Genomic DNA, 15,984 nt, shown 5'->3' on the forward strand with positions numbered 1-15,984 from the left:
GGTTCTCAAACTATATTACCAAATTCTAAATTCTTCTTCTTAATGTAGAGCAGCCATTGTCAGTCAAGTAATAGTTTGCAAATCCAGAGTCTGACATAGTCACGTAACAATTTCCCGTAGACATCAAGTACAGCAGATGTGGATATACCACGCATTCAGCAGCATCAGAGAGCAGCCAGTGAACACAGCCCACAGATCACTGGCTGCTCTCTGCCCAGCCTGGAGGTCACTGCAAACTCTCGGTACCTCAGCAGAGCTGGCAATATCATCAAGGACCACTCTCACCCCAGCAATCAACTGTTTGAACTATTACCGTCAGGCTGACGGTACAGGTCACATAAAACCAGGACAAACAGATTCAGGGATAGCTTCTTTCCCAGAGCTATCACCGTAGTAAATAAGCACAAAAACAATTGAACCTGCTTAGCTATACCGTACCGTCACTGCCATTATATTATGCTGCTATTCATACTGTCATTATATTAATGCTGCTATCCTGTATATATCGTTTGAGTACTTGCGATTATTTTATTGTACTTTTTATATTTTACATTTATATTTATTATTTATCTTGCACCAAGGGAGTGGCTCTCCAATTTTGTTGTACTCTGTACAATGACAATAAAGGCTATTCTATTCTATCAGTGGCACGCTGTGTCCTGCAAGCTTTATTCGCAAGCTGCAAGTTTTATATTAAAAACTTGCATGTGTTTCACATTTTGCTCAAACCAATTGAAAATGATATTTTATCCTACCTTCATCCCAAGAGTAAGAATGATTCCAAATGCAGATTTTATCATTGCATGGCAATAAAAAGAACAAAGCTTTCATACAAAAAAATACACCTTTATTTCAAATGCTGGGATTTGCAATTTTTGTTCAGAAACGTACAAAAAGAAGCTGAAAAGGATCAAGCAGAAAAAATATATACAATTTGTGTTTAATATTACCAGTTAACTGTGTATTCAATACACACTCGGTCAAACAGGCTACACAGCAAGTATTTACAAAACTTTTGTCATGATCAAAATAGCTGTTACGTGCACTACTTTAAATAAAACTACAGAAACAAGTCCACTAGAAATAAAAAGCGTACATTTAAAACAGAGGCAAGATTTCAAGACAATGTTAGAAATGGCACTTAGACACCACAGTGAACTCTCTTTCACCGGTTGAGCTTTTGTTTGCAACCATGTCCAAAGTAAACAGTTCAGCTATTTCAAAAACGTGTCTCACGGTGGGAGAAAAGGTTACTGATCGCCTCTGGTTGTAACCTTTGCTCTCACTCTCCTCTTTTCTGTCTGTTTATCAATATGAATTTTAATCCAAGTGTCAAGCTGTACAGTAACATTTATTCTGATACAGGGTATTCTTGCGTTTATTAGCAATAAACACTATGTTGGAGAAAGGCTTCGTACAGTCATGACACAACCCTGTGCTTGTATATCATCATACTACTCTACCTCTTTAATAGAGGGTGTTTAAAAGACACTTTACAGCCTACACTCATCTGTCCAAATCTATTATGGAAGGATTGCAGTATGCTGTATCTGATCTCCAAAAGTGAAGAGGCATCAGATGGAATCCATTCCAGTCATAAGGTTTAAGTGCTTTCATCGTACTTAATAAAAGTAAAGATTTTTTATCTTCCACAGGATGTGAAACAATTCCTCACCAGGGGAATCAAAAAATGAATACATGTACCACAATGGACAGATGTCAGATGTGTACATGTCCCAAATTATGGCTCTATTGAATATAGTGTGTATAGTTCTTCATTTATACTAAAGATATAGATGGTTTTAAAACAGAGTCATTAGCCACACTCTGGTGATAATTGTGATCTCACTAATAAACTTTTGGGTACTCCCTGATCTATATTCGCATGCCAGTGTAACCCAGCTCTGAGGGCGGCCACGCAGCATTGTCTCGAGGGCAGTGGCGGTGGCAGGCGCACGTCGTGATCACCATGACGGGCCTCCGTGTAGTTTTCCCATTAGCACACTGGAACTCCACCAGCGCGGTTTTGGTTCTGTGAGGGGTGCAGCAGCGTCCGTCTGTGCAGGAGCCACAGAACCGAGGTTTGTAGGCTTGGACGCTGGTGCAGTTCTTATAGGAGAGGTGAATGGCTTTGCTGCTCCTCACCATCTTCTGGCACCTACTGCCTCTCTGCAGGGAGCGGTAGAAACGACAACTCAGTTAATGTGCGCTACATCGCTCTGGAAAATAACTCCATTCTTGTGCTTTGTCGTTGTGAAATTAGCTCATGCAGTCAAGTTACGCAAGCTAAAGAAAAGAAAGAAACCTCTACTCAGATTGTACCTGTTGTGCAAGCTGTGTCAGCTGGACCTGCTGCTCATCGCAGGGTCTAATCATACACAGCCGACTCTGCTTCACCATCTCACACCGGCTGTTCTTATTTGTGACCCTGGTGGACACCCCCATGCCGCACGTTTGAGAGCACGCTCCCCACTCTGTAGTCTGCTCAATGCAGTTCAGGCTCCGGTCCCAAGCGTCAAAACTCACAGTTTCTTCCTGACGGTAGGCTGAATGAAACACAGAAAGGCAGTTTAGACAGAAATCTAAAAGTAAAAGCTTCAAAGCATATTCTGGAAAAGCCAGTGATCACCATGTGCCTTGGCATGTTTAAGAGACCATGCTCAGGTTGCACATTCCAGACTCATGTTGCAACACTGTCTCTTTGTTCTGTGCTTCCTCGTCCTCAAATCTTACTCTAATTTCTTCTTTTACTCCTTCTCCTGGTTCTTACTACCTTAACTCTAAAAATGTCAAAGAAATATGCAAAACCTTTTAGCACTGTGTCTCACAGAGGAGTGACTCCAATTTCAAAAAACAATGTGCAGCTTATGTACACCTCAGTATAAACAGCCCATCTCATTTCATCCTACTTGCAATCTTCTCACCTGCCATGGCAAAGCCGCCCAGTGCACTGGCCCCAGCCTGGGGCTCACACACCCACTTCTCGCAGCACTCTCCAGGCACCTGGATCCTGCGTGGCATGGGGCAGTCTGGTCCAGGCAGCATAACATCCACGTTGCAGCGTGACACACATGCTACCTGCCCGTCGCGGCATATGCACTGGTACTTACAGCTGGGGAAAAAGGTCTGACCGTTCTGGTAGACAGAGCCGTCTATAACACACACAGCTACCTTGGGAGCTGGAGGAAGAAGGCAAAACAACAAGAGAGGACAAAACTATGAAGGGTTAAGCTATGATTTTGAAAAATCTATGTAGTAGCCCTAAGATCATCCCATTCACCTGCACAAATACCAGTCCTCTTGTGGATGTCAGCTGAGTAGTCACATTGGAGCCCTTTACGTGTGTCACAGGGGTTCATGTCAGAGCACGCCTGCCCTTTTTGACGGGCGCACACCAGGCAGCAGATGCAATCATCCAGAACCAGAGGCACCCCAGGGGGACACATGGGAGGCTCTTTAGGGCACTGGCATCGACGTGGACACACCTGGCACCAGACTAGTGTAAAAACCTATGGAAAAAACAAAAAATGTATTTCACAAGTTAGTAAATCTCCATTTTTAAACTGATTGCGAGTAAAACAAAAATATAAAAATATACATCAAATATATATAAAACTATTTAAAATGATTTAACTACCTGGTATTAAATAATAAAACACTTCCATGTTAAAACCTAAAGTCCTACAGGGATATTTCATTACCACTGTGATTCCTACCTGTGCTGTGACGAAGAAAACAAATACCACTCTATCCACCACACTGACCATCTTCCTGCATGGAATCAAAACTATTTGCAGCCTAAAAAACGTGCAGTTGTCTTCAGGGTCTGATTTGAGTCCTTTGGTTCAGGGTTTATTCTTCCCTCCTCTCTGGCTGTGTGATGTAGCAGAAGGTGTCTTTGTCGTTCTGGTCAGAGTTCAGAAGAGGAGGACCTTAAATACAGCCCAGCTGTCCTGCTGGCACCATGACGACAAACAGGAAGGAATGCTGGAAAGATCTCCCAGACTGCTGGACGAAGGCGAGGGCTGCATTTTATGGAGCGACCGGATCAAAGACGTGCCACGAACCCAACAGAGGGTCCAGCTGACACAAGATTGGATTCTCCGAGGAAACGTTTTTATTTTATTCAGCTGAATTAATCATCATAAATTATATTTGTGCATTCAGTTGATTGCACAAGAAACAGCTGTTTTTGTTATATACACTTTTATCATAACTATTTATATTATAGGTTCCTTTTGTTGCAGTCCAAGATGTTAATATCATATACAGCAGGCTGGCTCTTACTTTTAACCCTTTGACCTCTTTCCTTGAACCGTGCCTTGGAGGTCACAGTGAAAAACCATGCTATTCCCTGTAGACTCATTTCTATTTCTTTAAATAGCTGCACAGTGGAAACATTTGGTTCATCAGCAGCTTGGAAAAGCAGGGAGATGACAAAAACACATCTATCCTGAGGTGTATTATGGTGTCTTCTCACCAGACATACAGTGGCTTGCAAAAGTATTCGGCCCCCTTGAACTTTTCCACATTTTGTCACATTACAGCCACAAACATGAATCAATTTTATTGGAATTTCACGTGAAAGACCAACACAAAGTGGTGTACACGTGAGAAGTGGAACGGAAATCATACATGACTCCAAACATTTTATACAAATAAATAACTGCAAAGTGGGGTGTGCATAATTATTCAGCCCCCTGAGTCTTTGTAGAACCACCTTTTGCTGCAATTACAGCTGCCAGTCTCTACCAGCTTTGCACATCTACAGACTGAAATCTTTGCCCATTCTTCTTTGCAAAACAGCTCCAGCTCAGTCAGATTAGATGGACAGCGTTTGTGAACAGCAGTTTTCAGATCTTGCCACAGATTCTCGATTGGATTTAGATCTGGACTTTGACTGGGCCGTTCTAACACATGGATATGTTTTGTTTTAAACCGTTCCATTGTTGCCCTGGCTTTATGTTTAGGGTCGTTGTCCTGCTGGAAGGTGAACCTCCGCCCCAGTCTCAAGTCTTTTGCAGACTCCAAGAGGTTTTCTTCCAAGACTACCCTGTATTTGGCTCCATCCATCTTCCCATCAACTCTGACCAGCTTCCCTGTCCCTGCTGAAGAGGAGCACCCACAGAGCATGATGCTGCCGCCACCATATCTGACAGTGGGGATGGTGTGTTCAGAGTGATGTGCAGTGTTAGTTTTTCCGCCACACAGTGTTTTGCATTTTGGCCAAAAAGTTCCATTTTGGTCTCATCTGACCAGAGCACCTTCTTCCACATGTTTGCTGTGTCCCCCACATGGCTTGTGGCAAACTGCAAACGGGACTTCTTATGGTTTTCTGTTAACGATGGCTTTCTTCTTGCCACTCTTCCATAAAGGCCAACTTTGTGCAGTGCACGACTAATAGTTGTCCTATGGACAGATTCCCCCACCTGAGCTGTAGATCTCTGCAGCTCGTCCAGAGCCACCATGGGCCTCTTGGCTGCATTTCTGATCAGCGCTCTCCTTGTTCGGCCTGTGAGTTTAGGTGGACGTCCTTGTCTTGGTAGGTTTACAGTTGTGCCATACTCCTTCCATTTCTGAATGATCGCTTGAACAGTGCTCCGTGGGATGTTCAAGGCTTGGGAAATCTTTTTGTAGTCTAAGCCTGCTTTAAGTTTCTCAATAACTTTATCCCTGACCTGTCTGGTGTGTTCTTTGGACTTCATGGTGTTGTTGGTCCCAAGATTCTCTTAGACAACCTCTGAGGCCGTCACAGAGCAGCTGTATTTGTACTGACATTAGATTACACACAGGTGCTCTCTATTTAGTCATTAGCACTCATCAGGCAATGTCTATGGGCAGCTGACTGCACTCAGGGGCTGAATAATTACGCACACCCCACTTTTCAGTTAATTATTTGTAAAAAATGTTTGGGATCATGTATGATTTTCGTTCCACTTCTCACGTGTGCACCACTTTGTGTTGGTCTTTCACGTGGAATTCCAGTAAAATGGATTCATGTTTGTGGCTGTAATGTGACAAAATATGGGAAAGTTCAAGGGGGCCGAATACTTTTGCAATAGAGATGAAGCTAACTGGAATCCAAAATGAAAATCATTTAATGGGGGCGTCTGATTCCAGTCCAATACAGTTTTCATGATCATCATAAAAAAACATGAAATAGGTTCAATCTTTGTAGTTGTTCTTGTAATCCCACATGCATGTTAGGAGACATTTAAACAGATTAAAGCAGATGACATTGAAACTGGGTTCACACAAAGGTATAAGTGGATCCAGTGCCACTCACGTACAAAGTGGGGTTTAATAAAGTGTGTGGCAGATGTTTGTGAAGGATGCTTTTCTTGGCACAACCCCAAAGGGAGTGTGTCTAAAAATCCAGAGCAGTAACAATATAGTGCAGGAGGTTGTTTCTGTTTTGGAAAGTTGGCATACAACACCTGATTTCACTCAGTAATACCAAATTTATCCATGCTGATATCTGTTTTGTTGCCACAACAATATATATTTTTTCACATTTCTAAAATAAGTGAAATAGTTCAAAACTATGATTACATCAGGAAGTGTGTCCAGGTTCCAGCTGTTTTTAAAAGCTTCTCGGTCCTTCGCAGTATACTGCCCCTTTGATAGTGAGTAACATAAAGCAAGCCAAACCCACCCCCACCCCCAACCAAAACTCAAACTCTCTAAATAACTTGGCCCTGCCAAAAGCTTCAAATTCAGTGCTGTTCAAACAGTTTTACCAGAGGAAGCCAAAGAATGTCAAACTTCACAACTTTGTTTGCTCAGTCTGCGCAGAGATCTACTTTTTAACTTCGTCCATTATCTCCTCTTCAGCTTCTTTGGACTAATAGGAGGAGAGGCTGTGCCAGACATCTCATCATGAGCAGTAGAGCTGTAGGATGTGATACAATGTCACTAAAAAAGAAAAGTTTTTTTTAACATCCATCATCTGCTTTTGTTCTTGTTTCTTTATACTATCAACCATCCAAGATGCCTTTCTTTTGATATTCACTGGCAGAAAAATACATTATTTGAATGCTCTCCTAATATTTTTCTTTTTACCTGATTACAAACTTTACAACTTTTAGATCACTGTAGAGTTTTCACTGGCCGTGACCGTTGGGGAAAATATTTAAATTCTTGGAAATCTTTGAGCAATGTGGTTACAAATCTGTAGATTTAAAGGAATGGGTCAAAAAATGTAGATGGCACCGTAATAGAAGGAATAATGTAGAGGCTGAGATGACATTTATCCACATGTGCCAGTCTTTCTGTGTCTATATTTATTTCTCCAGAGGGGGTCTGTGGCTACAATAGTAGATGAGGTCTCATCCCCCTTTTTGTTATTGTCACTCGTCTTTTGTTTACCTGTTAAATGCATTTTATAATCCAGCGGTAGGACACGTTTTAGTGCCACTTTAAAATGAGATTTGACACACTGAGAGGTTATTACCATAATTTGGCCTGTCATCCTGTTGGTGTTGGTGTTGGACTCTGCTGTAGGGCTGTAAGCTTTTTGCCAAGTGGTCAGGCCACACAGTCACAGCCTCCTCTGAGAGCTTCACGCCCTGATTCTCTGAGCGTTTACAGTCAACAATAGTTTGCAACAAATAATAAGGAAACCTTTGTGGTGAACACACCGTGTGGTGCAGTGGGTGGAGTATTCAGCATCTTTGACCTGTTATTTATATTGTATACAAATTTGTATGATGGCAATAGCCACTGTGACAACGTACCATCTAATGGTTTGTGGATTACTGTTTTAAAATTCGAAGTTTGGCACTCTGTTTCCCTTTGAAACCGGGGGTGGGGGGCATATTTGGACAAAGTTATTGGCTTATGCTATCTGGCAGGCTAGCCTGGTTAGCAAGATGGAAGCATGGATCCCTGGACAGTTATACTGGATGCTGACTTAAAAACATTCAAAAAAACAAAGGTAACTATTTTTTACATTGTAATAAAATGTAAAACAGGTGAGTTTTGCCAATCCATATATTTTTCCATCCATCCAGTCAGTCAGCCAGCCTGTGTGGAAGCTGTGTGCATAGATTTGGCTTTGCAACCAACCTTCATTAGGACATTTGAACTGTAGTTTTGACTCTTTCACAGCTGTCTTTTGTTTTCCAGTCCTTCTGCTCAGTTTAATTATATGCTCCTGACATGTTATGACACCTTATGAGCCAATATTAAAATGTTCTATTAGGTTTAACTTTTGGTGAGTGTCACACTTTCTTACTTTGTAGTTTGGAATCCCAAATCAAATGTACATTAAACCTTTTTTCAGCTTTATATTGCATTTAATTACACCGTTATTACAGGGTATTCATATTTCTTTATATGCTTGTCATAACATCCTTTTTCAAAAGTGACTTCATTGTTTGCAGAAAGTTTTCTCCACCTGAAAACCACCTGGGATAAGTCATATGGATCCAAACATTCACAATGCAAATTTGGCTGGTTTCTCTGTTGAAGACAAATATAATTATTTGCACAGACTTCTGTTTGTAATAACTGTAACACACTTAGAACAGAGCTTTTTCCAGTTTTGTGAAAATGATAAAAGTGAACACAAAGTCCAGTCTGGGTTATTGGTCTTTCCTGATATGTTTTTTATGAAGCCCATAAAATATTTAATGTTCTTAGTGTGCATTCTGATGGTGGTATGAAGTAAATGAAAGTAACTGCAGTGTTTGATCAATTCTTTTCCAAAGGAATTACAAAATAAGACCTTGAATAATTCAACATGGTTAAAACTGCCATGCCTTAAGTCCAAATATGGTTCTTTTCAGTAAACAGGCTTTAAATCCTCAAACATATAACTCTCCAGCACATTGTTATTTTCTTACAAACTGAAAGGAATACTAATCATAGTAGTATATGCTAGATACAAAACACTGAAAAAAGTGGCAGCCTAATAAGCTGTTCAACCAATGAGTCAAAGCATAGTAGACATGGCTTCAGGCTCTCTCACCCCGACTAGGGCTTCATCTCTTGCTCTGGCCGGGTTCAGGAAGAGTTGAAACATCCTGATCAAAGCGACTCGTCGCCGTCGCCTAAATTTTAATCATCTGCTCAGGGCAACATATTGAAAGTCTTTTATCATGTCCATATGAATCATACACAAAGTTTAATGCTCATCGCAATTTAAATTCGCTTGCCTAGTGGCAGTCAGTCAGTGGGTTTAGCAGCTTGGGAGGCCACCACAAATCTCTCAGTCAGGGTTTATTTGCAGTATGCCACTGCATATGAGCTGAATCACTGGGACAGAGGCATGTGTCTCTAATGGTGGGTGGTAGTGGATGGACACAATGTGGAGCTTCAACTAATAAAACATGTTGTATGGAAAAACCACAGGCTGCACTTCAACAGGATGTCAAATGGCTTTATACTCTGCTGAAGGAAACAGAGGGACCCGATGGCTTCCTGTGTGCAAGGAGAGGGAAGCTTTAGACTCAACTTTTCAGCTGTTTCGGGTGCAGTAATTGAATCTGGTCATAAAGTACGAGGGACTTTCTTTTGCTCAGTAGCAGATCATAGTTTTCAAGCAGTCAGCCCTTGGAGTCACTTATTGTCTTAAAAGTACTTAAACTGGGAGGTGCCTGCCTGCACACATCAGCGTCATGTATCTAACTTGAAGATGTGCAGTGTTCTCTGAGGGAAAAACCAAAATGTTCATTCTGACAGTCATTTTGAAGCAGCAGAGACCGATAGCAGCAGTGCAACAAAAGCGTGTTTAATGCTATTCACAGTCAGTCTTTGCATTTCCAACAGGACACCCTGTTGAGCTTTCTGTTTGTCACAGTTTGCAGCCGAGGGCAGAGTTCATCTGTTCCATGGTGATGTTTGTTTTAACGTCTTTGTGGCTGAAGAACTGAACACATGGCTGCCACTTGGGGGAGAGCTTATAAAAAATCAGACCACAATAAAAAATTGAATTCACAGCCAAGTTTAACGGCGCACAAAAAACGAACTAACTGAGGGAGGTCTGACTGGAAAAGCTGACAGAAGGGCTTGGACTTAGACTTTGAAGCCTAAAGTATATTTGGTTTATATTAAGATCAACGATCACTGGATTTTTGGGGATTATTTTACAAATTTCCTAGATTTATGAGGGCATTTACAGGAGAAGTATCCCTAAAAACATAATGTTTAAGTACGAGTGCCTGTAATTGCATGTTTTAAATAAGTTCTGTATCTTATAATAAAATATTCGCAGCTGAAAATTTCAAAATGTCAGCATATAAACACGTTTTGGGTGGTTTGAGTCATTGGCTTTATCACTGCTGCCACACACACTTAGTATTATTCTTCCAATACCCTTTAAAAGCATAAAGTGTATACGCAGTCTCAGTGCTGTGTAATGCACTGGAACTTTATGATTGTTACAGAAACAGTCATGTTTACTGCCTGATTACTAAGGACTTTATTTCTTAGTCCTCACTTCATTTCATTCCTTAATTTGTGTTGCAGAATAAACAGTTTGAAATGACTGGCAAGATTTAAAACATTTTGACTTATGAACATTAACATGGTTAAACGTGAATGTCTGTTTTGTGCTGAGATGTCCTAATAAATAAGTGATCAGCTACAATAAATGAATTCAGTAATAAACAATAGGGAGTGTGAATTCAGATTACAGATTACATATTTTACTTGCTGTCAAATTCTGTGGTTTTATTTTAATTTGTTGTTTGTGGTTGTATTTTGCTGGTTTCTGTATTTTAATTTATTAGAATCTATTTTAATCTACTGTTTTATTGATGTCATTATTATTATTATTATTATTATTAATTCAAACCAGTAGCAAAATAATAAATTTAAAAACGATACATTTAAACAGCTCTGAAATAACAAGTAAACATAAGAGTTGGGTTGTTAGAAGAAATGTTGTGATGGCCCACTTTATTAACGAGCAAGTTGTGTCGATTTCTTTGCGTTTTTGCATCTGAACCTCAAAGAAGTTTGTGACATAATGATAACATTTAATCTGTTTGATTCACTGTTCTGAGTTTGGCTAAACTGCAGCAAAAATTTACGAGATAAATTCAAAGGCCCTTGTTTCACAACATATCTTGTCTTTGAATGACCTTCTATTGCAAAGGTCATGGAGCTGCTCAGTTAAATCCTTGGCAACCAGTGACCTGGCAGATTGTGAAGTATGTTGAGAGTTCAGCTTATAGGTCCTCTGGCTATTTAGCACTGGCAACGTGGGAATGTTATGCTTCACCTAGGAGAGGGATTGAAACGCAACTGCTCAGAGGCAGGCTTTTAAGGGTTACAATTTACAGCACCTTTCTTATTTGGTGTTTACTTACTTAGAATATTCTGGAGAAGTGACATGGAAGAAGGACTGGGGTCAGCCGTCTGCCCAGCACCACTGCCTTCATAAATTTAACTACCTATTGTTCCCAGTTTAGCATCGTCAGACACGCAGCTTCATGCAGCAGGGCATTCCTGCAGATATTTACCCAAGAGCTAGGCTTAGCCATCAAATTGCATGTGGTCTCTGTTTTTAGGGAGTAAAAATGTATCTAAAGAAAGAAATTTTTTTTTTGAGATGTGCAACATGTTCTTGGCTCTTTATTAGCTGGCCTTACCTCCAGTCAGGACACGTGGTCAGCTAAAAGTTTTTTTGTTTTGTCTCTTTAAACTGCCATGAGCTCATCTGCATCTGTGAGTACATTGGGCTTTTGAGAACAATAAAAAAACAGTCATACTGTTAAAAAAGTGGAGTGTTCATGCGTAGCTCTATAGTGGCCTCTTCTGGATATAAAGAGAACATTCGTGCACAAAAGTGATCAACCAGGAAATCAAACATATATGTAACATATACATAACATATATGAGTGTGACACTTTAACACTCTAATGACCTCAGTTTTAATTTGATAGTCCCACTTTGGGTTTCTTTTGTTTTTATATGTCAATGTTTATAGGAGAACAGGAAGCTTTAGGAGTGCGACAAGTGAGAATAAACCTTAAACTGTTTTGCAGACTCAATTTATTATCACTGAAAATCACAAAAATTGTTGGTGGGTTTTTTGTTTGTTTTGTTTTTTTCACTCCCTTGCCTGTCTGCTAGAGGGCAGCATTATCCAATATTAAAATGATGTTCTGTGCAGAAGGGAGTGTCTCCTTCTCTTTCCAGCTCTCCCTCTCACATGCAGGCACACACACATACACACACACAATCCAATATGCGTGCACTTATTGGTTCAGCAGCTGTGTCTTAATTACTCAAAGGGCTTCCAGCTAGCACACCAATATTGTAACAACAGGTGTAACTTCACATGTCGAGCAAAAATCTCCCAGCGGTTGAAATGTTCCTTTAGTATGCTACATTCAAGACTATTTTGTATTCATCATCAACATGAGATATAACTTCACATACAACTTATTTGCTTTTTTCAGGAAAATTGTCCCACTGATGGAAAACAATGCTCCTATTAGCCATCTTAGTTCTTGGAACTGAACACAAAGACAGAATAATGACTTCAAAGTGAAAACACATTAGACGCCACGTGCCATGTGCCACTCAAAGGAAAAACGCAGTCGTGATTAAATTAGGAATGATTCTTGGCTGTAAAATCTACCTCGTTAAAGCAGTAACCCAGCAGGTGCCCTTCTCGCGTTTAATAAGACAATAGTGCAAATACATTCAAAACAAATCATAAAACAAGTTAGATTTTTTTTTGGTGGCCTTCAGAAACAAGCCAAATCTAAACAGTCTCTAAGGCTGTTATAACACCTTCCCTGTTTGGTTTGGTTAAAACAAACTGCCTGTTTGCACTTTAAGTGCAATATGGGCTGGTGTGAATTTTGACAGGTGCAGCCTGGTGCAGACCAGAGGAAGGTTCCTGGTGCAGGATGTTGATTGTGAAAGTGTGACATGAACGCAAGCAGACAAGCCAGAGTATTTTTGGATGATAAATTTGCATTGAATTGGCAAAAAACCAAAATCTGCTTTTATAAATGAAATGTATCAGCACTGTTAAGGTCAAAAACAGAGCAACACCTTCACTTAAGTGACTTGTAATGCATTTTCAGCCTGCAATAATGTACCGACACTATAGATTAAAATCTATTATTAATAATTTGATTTTCCTATTGAGGATGAACTAGAACATTTAAAGAATTGAATGTCATGCAGACTTGTTTTTGAGTTTTAATGTATTCAACTTAATCCAAGCACACAGAAACATCCTGTGCACCTCTACATTGTCTCAGGAGCTTGAAAATAAAGCGCCTGAAGTTTCGTGAAGATGTTTCCCCTCCACAAGTCCCAGGTATTTAAAACCCTGAGGGGATTGTCCCTTAAAAGGGTTGTTGACCAACTGTTAATCATGTGTTTCACCACATGAGCCAAGGTGTGGAAAAAGGTCTGCCTTGTTACCACCAGAGGTTTTGGGGTGAAACCACTGTAAGATCTTGCTTCGCCCTATTGGGGATGACCCATCGGGGTCACCTGACACATGTGAGTGGATGTTGATCGCAAAACTGCATTGTAGGTGGCAGACAGTTGGTATCACAACGCTCCCTTTATTCAGTGACAGTTGTTCACCGTGGACATAGACGGCCTCCTTTAGGCGCAGTGTACAAAAGGATAAAAGTCACTCGCTTTTCTTCCAAGATTCTTAGAGTGCCACGGCCTGGATGACTGAGAAACTACACAGATAAACCTCTACACCACCATATTTGACAAGTGATGTGGTATGCTTTCCTGTTTGCTCAGATTAGTTTAACAGATGTTTGCAGAAACAGTTGCATAGATGTGAACATGATCTGCATATCTTAGACTTAACTATAGCTACCCTTTAACCATATATTGTGTCTGGCTTCAATAGACATACTCCAAGAGCTTTAAAGTATCAGGCACAGCTCTTGCAGTGGAACACTACAAAATAAATGCATCCATGGGTCATTACTTAAGAATTAAGCTCTACCTAATAGGTTTATAACCTGTTTAGGGGCTTGGAGCAATGGTGGTTCAGGGATATTTTGCTCCGAGGCCACATATCAAGAGGCATCACGTCTCCACTAAATAAATACAACCAATATTATAAAGTGGAAATTATTTACACAAAAATATGGATCTTTCTCCGTGCAGTCATTTTTATTCATAAATGAAGGAGGTAGCCATCTATATCTAAGCTTATTCCTGGGGAAAGAAAATATTACATTTTCCCGGTAAAGCGGATCTAAAAATCCAAGAGCCTTCTGTTTTGACTCAAGATATATTTGTGATATCGTCAGCCTTTGGCAGGCTGATAGTGGTTCAGATATAGTCCAGGTCAATCTGAAAGCACTGTCATCTAAAATTAAGTTTTATTCAGCTGATAATACAAGAATGATTAAACTAAAAAATGGCCTGAATAATTCTGAATACACCGTGCTCCAGCCTTGATGATAGAAATTGTATTTTATTGAAATTCCCTCCTACTCGCCTACAATAGCTGTTAAACATCCACTGCAAATGATTCATGTGATACGGTGGTTGGCCATAATGGGAAAGTGTTTTGCAGCAATTGGGTAGCAGCTGCTCTGCCCACACAAAAACACACAATCAGCCCTTAACTGTACCAGACATGCACGAAAACACTCGCAACTGAACCTATTACCTGTATAAAGCAAACAGTGTAAAGGTAGCAAGGCTTCTTTGGTGAGTGATCTCTCACACACACACATGCGCGCACAGGAGCTTTGTGGAGACTCAAAGGTTAATGAGGCTCCGTAATCCAGAGTAAAGCTTTTAGGTCTTCACCATTAGTCCCTTTCAGTGGCTTGAGGGCTGTTTTTATTTTAACAGCTTTAGTTTACATTGTCCATCTCTGTGAGCTGTTAGCAGAGAAGGATCAGAATGACATGTGTTACAGTGTATGTGGTGGAGTATTTAGACCTGACCTTCTCTAAGCAGATCATTGAGCTTAGCCTGATCAGAAACAGTGTTTTTAGAATACAAATGATCAGCCAACAAACGGCTATTGGATTAATCTTTATCCCAGGGATGTGAAACTCATTTTACATGTTGGTCACATACAGCAAACTTTACCCAGAAGTGGGCTGGATGAGTGAAACTCTCTTTTCTGTCAGTGTAATAACTAATCTCTGAGATGTCTCAATATAAGGTTAAAAAGAAGAAGAAGAAGAAGAAACTGAATTTCCACAGCATGTCTTGGTCTTCCTTTTTGACAGATGTGTAATATTACAGAAAAGGTGCTGGTAGTTCATTGCCCAGACCGCTCCGTATTTATAAAACAAGGTTTTTGTTCATTTAAAAAAAAAATCTATAGACAGCAAAAACAGGAACATTTAATTGTTTTTTGCTTGTTTACTTTGAGATCTTCATCAGCAGGAAAAGTAGTTAAACGTATGAAAACACATTTAAAAGTCACAAAATTGACGCCCTCCTTCACTTTTACCGAAGCATTTCAGCTGGTCAGGTTTGAGTCTTTGCCAGGCCAATTCTGGCCCTGGGCCTTATGTTTGACACACCTTCTGTAGCCCCTTATTTGCTTCTGCACACTCCAAACATTATAATTCTTTCCTTGTGTTTTTGCAGCCATCATCATCAATGTGATAAAACTGATAAAAGAAACTGAAAAGGCGTCTCATCTACAAAGACTGTGCAGCTTTCATGTTATTATTTTCTACAGGAAACACCAGCACCGGCTTTAACATTTTAACCCTCTCAAGGCAGGCGTTGCAGATTTGCGACATTTAAAAGCTAACAACCTGATTACCCCACATACATATTTTATGAGTTTTTTTTTACTCAGAAGTACCACTGCAGGTATTCTTTTGTGCATTAGCAACAAAAACTTAATTTGAGCCTGAGAGGGTTAAAGATTTTACATGACACGAGAAATCAATATGCCATTGTTTATTTCCTCTGCAGACCATTACAGTAAAAATATTCTCAACATCCTGTGAGTAAGCCTTCTCTGTAAGCAGAGAAACATGCAAGTGCATAAGGTACTCCAAGAAA

The 15,984-nt window shown here is 40.2% G+C and overlaps 1 protein-coding gene across 1 annotated transcript; it reads right to left on the reverse strand.

The window, feature by feature from the left end:
* Positions 1 to 825: 825 nt before the first annotated feature.
* ccn3 (cellular communication network factor 3) lies at positions 826 to 4,210 on the reverse strand. Its single transcript, XM_004565149.3, has 5 exons — positions 3,717 to 4,210; positions 3,281 to 3,509; positions 2,925 to 3,179; positions 2,323 to 2,546; positions 826 to 2,169 (listed from the first exon to the last, which is right to left on the reverse strand). The coding sequence occupies exons 1-5, from the start codon at positions 3,765 to 3,767 to the stop codon at positions 1,876 to 1,878; spliced, it is 1,053 nt and encodes a 350-aa protein (XP_004565206.1). The 5' UTR covers positions 3,768 to 4,210; the 3' UTR covers positions 826 to 1,875.
* Between the last annotated feature and the right edge of the window lie 11,774 nt (positions 4,211 to 15,984).

Source organism: Maylandia zebra, linkage group LG11 (assembly GCF_041146795.1).
Source record: "Maylandia zebra isolate NMK-2024a linkage group LG11, Mzebra_GT3a, whole genome shotgun sequence".
Classification (NCBI taxonomy): domain Eukaryota; kingdom Metazoa; phylum Chordata; class Actinopteri; order Cichliformes; family Cichlidae; genus Maylandia; species Maylandia zebra.

Excerpts from the sequence above, each read along its gene's own strand:
- ccn3 (XM_004565149.3), bottom strand. The coding sequence starts at position 3,767 with ATGGTCAGTGTGGTGGATAGAGTGGTATTTGTTTTCTTCGTCACAGCA. Across the intron at positions 3,510-3,716 it reads TTTTCTTCGTCACAGCACAG|GTTTTTACACTAGTCTGGTG; the intron begins GTAGGAATCACA and ends TTTTTTCCATAG. Across the intron at positions 3,180-3,280 it reads GAGGACTGGTATTTGTGCAG|CTCCCAAGGTAGCTGTGTGT; the intron begins GTGAATGGGATG and ends TTCTTCCTCCAG.